The 2,500-nt window shown below is 43.9% G+C and overlaps 2 protein-coding genes across 3 annotated transcripts in view; both read right to left on the bottom strand.

The window, feature by feature from the left end:
- LOC138959591 (flagellum-associated coiled-coil domain-containing protein 1-like) overlaps positions 1 to 2,500 on the bottom strand; it is an 81,932-nt gene that overhangs the window by 13,706 nt on the left and 65,726 nt on the right. The gene's annotated exons all lie outside the window — the stretch shown is intronic.
- LOC138959589 (uncharacterized) overlaps positions 1 to 2,500 on the bottom strand; it is a 25,921-nt gene that overhangs the window by 4,649 nt on the left and 18,772 nt on the right. For both annotated transcript variants that reach the window (XM_070331132.1, XM_070331133.1), the window contains exon 15: positions 2,136 to 2,330. In XM_070331132.1, the coding sequence (XP_070187233.1) occupies positions 2,136 to 2,330 (195 nt within the window). The remainder of the gene's footprint in view (positions 1 to 2,135; positions 2,331 to 2,500) is intronic.

Raw genomic sequence — 2,500 nt, 5'->3', positions numbered from 1 at the left:
CATGAAGTAAAACGGCAGGGATGCACTATTCGGGTGATGCTAAAGCAATACAAAGATAAAAGCCAACTGTTAAAGTTAGTCTAGTTTTTATTGTTTCTAATTTGTTACTGTCACTGACAGTCGCTTGTTCGTTAGGGTAAAACAAGCTAAAAGTATACGAATCTTCGTCCCCAAAAGCCACCTTACCACATAACGCCGTCAACGTTGGTACCATTCATTTCTTGAACTCACAACTAACAGGCTTAAAACGATCTGAAAGTGTGTCAATCTTCTTCCCCAATAGCCACCTTACCCCATAACGCCGTCAACGTTGGTACATGTACCACTCATTTCTTGAACTCACAATCGACGGGCTTAAAACGATCTGAAAGTGTGTCAATCTTCGTCCCCAATAGCCACCTTACCACCTAACGCTGTCAACTAAATATCACATATTTCTTGAACTTACAACTGGCGGGCTTAAAACGATCTGAAAGTGTGTCAATCTTCGTCCCCAACAGCCACCTTACCAACTAACGCTGTCAACTTAATATCACATATTTCTTGAACTCACAACTGACGGGCATAACACGATCTGAAAGTGTGTCAATCTTCGTCCCCAATAGCCACCTTACCACCTAAGGCTGTCAACTTAAAGGCACAGTAAGCCTCCCGTAAACCATCACAGATACGGTCAGGCTTTTACACACAGTACAAACACCCTTTCATTTAAACACTCACCGATTGAGAACATCCTAGGTGCCCTCTGTAAAGAGCGAACAATTTTCAAAGAATTTATTTTTGCGTGGTTTATCTTACCCCTGAGCCATCGTGAACCCGTGTGATCCAGTTTCCCGTTTTCACAATGTAATCGTCAGTTAGTCATTTGAATGAGACTCGATGTGAGCTTATCTACAATAGCACGTTTTTATGCACGAAACAAACGGCTGTGGTTCACAAGAACTCTAGCGATGGCTTTTGACTGTTGAGAGGAACGGCGATATGCCGCATAAACCGTCGTCTGCTACGACCCTTGCGTGACCCTGCTTCCGGGCTTTTTGTTTTCAAACTTTCACAACTTCGAATTGCACTGATCTTGTCTTGATGAAAAAAGAATTCTTTTATGATTAAAGAATGTTTGTGAAACAAGCTGTCAATTTATCATTTAGATTTTAAAAGTTAGGTCTAGTGCAAAAACGCACCACGGTCCAAAAACCTTCTGATAATCATCGATCCACGGCTATCTCCAGTTTAAGGGAAGTAACTCATTTTTGACCTGAGTTCAGGATGGGTCCAAAAAGTGTTCGAGACAATCTGCAAAATTAATTCTTTAAAAATTGCTCGCTCTTTACGTAGGGCACCTAGGATGTTCCCGTTTGGTGAGCGTTCAAATGGAAGGGTGTTTGTACTGTGTGTAAAAGCCTGACAGTATCTGTGATGGTTTACGGGAGGCTTACTGTCCGGGCGTGATTTCCGGGATATTCATAACAGCCGTCCAGCACCAAAACGAGGCGCCATTGTTGTAAAGGGCCAAGTCCACGAAAATAAATTCTTTGAAAATTTCTCACGCTCGACAGAAAGCAGCCAGGATGTTCCCGTTCGGTGAGCGTTTAAATGGAAGTATGCTTGTACTGTATGTAGACACTCGGGGAGCTCTGTGATGGTTTACGGGAGGCTTACTGTGCCTTTAATATCACATATTTCTTGAACTTACAACTGACGGGCATAAAACGATCTGAAAGTGTGTCAATCTTCGTCCCCAATAGCCACCTTACCACCTAACGCTGTCAATTTAATATCACTCATTTCTTGAACTCACAGCTACCGGGCTTAGAATGATCTGAAAGTGTGTCAATCTTCGTCCCCAATAGCCACCTTACCACCAAACACTGTCAATTTAATATCACTCATTTCCTTAACTCACAACTACCGGGTTTAGAATGATCTGAAAGTGTGTCAATCTTCGTCCCCAATAGCCACCTTACCACCTAACTCCGTCAACGTTGGTACATGTACCATTCATTTCTTGAACTCACAATCGAAGGGCTTAAACCGATCTGAAAGTGTGTCAATAGTCGTCAATAGTCGTCCCCAAATAGCCAAATAGCCACCTTACCCCCCAACGCTGTCAACGTTGGTACCACTCATTTACTCACAATCGACGGGTTTGTCCGTTGTGGCACTAGGGGTGGCGGTGGTCTTGTCGTCGGGGGCGTTTTCAATCCTCTTGGTCATCGTGGCGTTGGCCAGGTGTCCACAGGTACCGCAGCACAGCTCCTCGTTCAGGTAACAGCCGTTGGGTACCTCCAGTTTCTCCTTGCACCAAGTGCTTCTGTCTCCGTACGGGCATTCTGCGAACAGGGCAGGACTCAAGTGAGTGTCTATTCTTGAATGTGAATGGTTTATGATTTGTGGTTTTTCTCACATGTTTTTTTGACAGATATAGACCATGTGCCTTTTAATTAAAGCCTCTGTTGCTCGTCGATGTTCTGTTACCGGCCTGGGTGTTGAAATAGCGTGC

The sequence above is a fragment of the Littorina saxatilis genome, linkage group LG2 (genome assembly GCF_037325665.1).
Source record: "Littorina saxatilis isolate snail1 linkage group LG2, US_GU_Lsax_2.0, whole genome shotgun sequence".
Taxonomy (NCBI): Eukaryota; Metazoa; Mollusca; class Gastropoda; order Littorinimorpha; family Littorinidae; genus Littorina; species Littorina saxatilis.
Note: the sequence above shows the minus strand (reverse complement) of the source record. Positions and strands in the feature narration are given on the sequence as shown.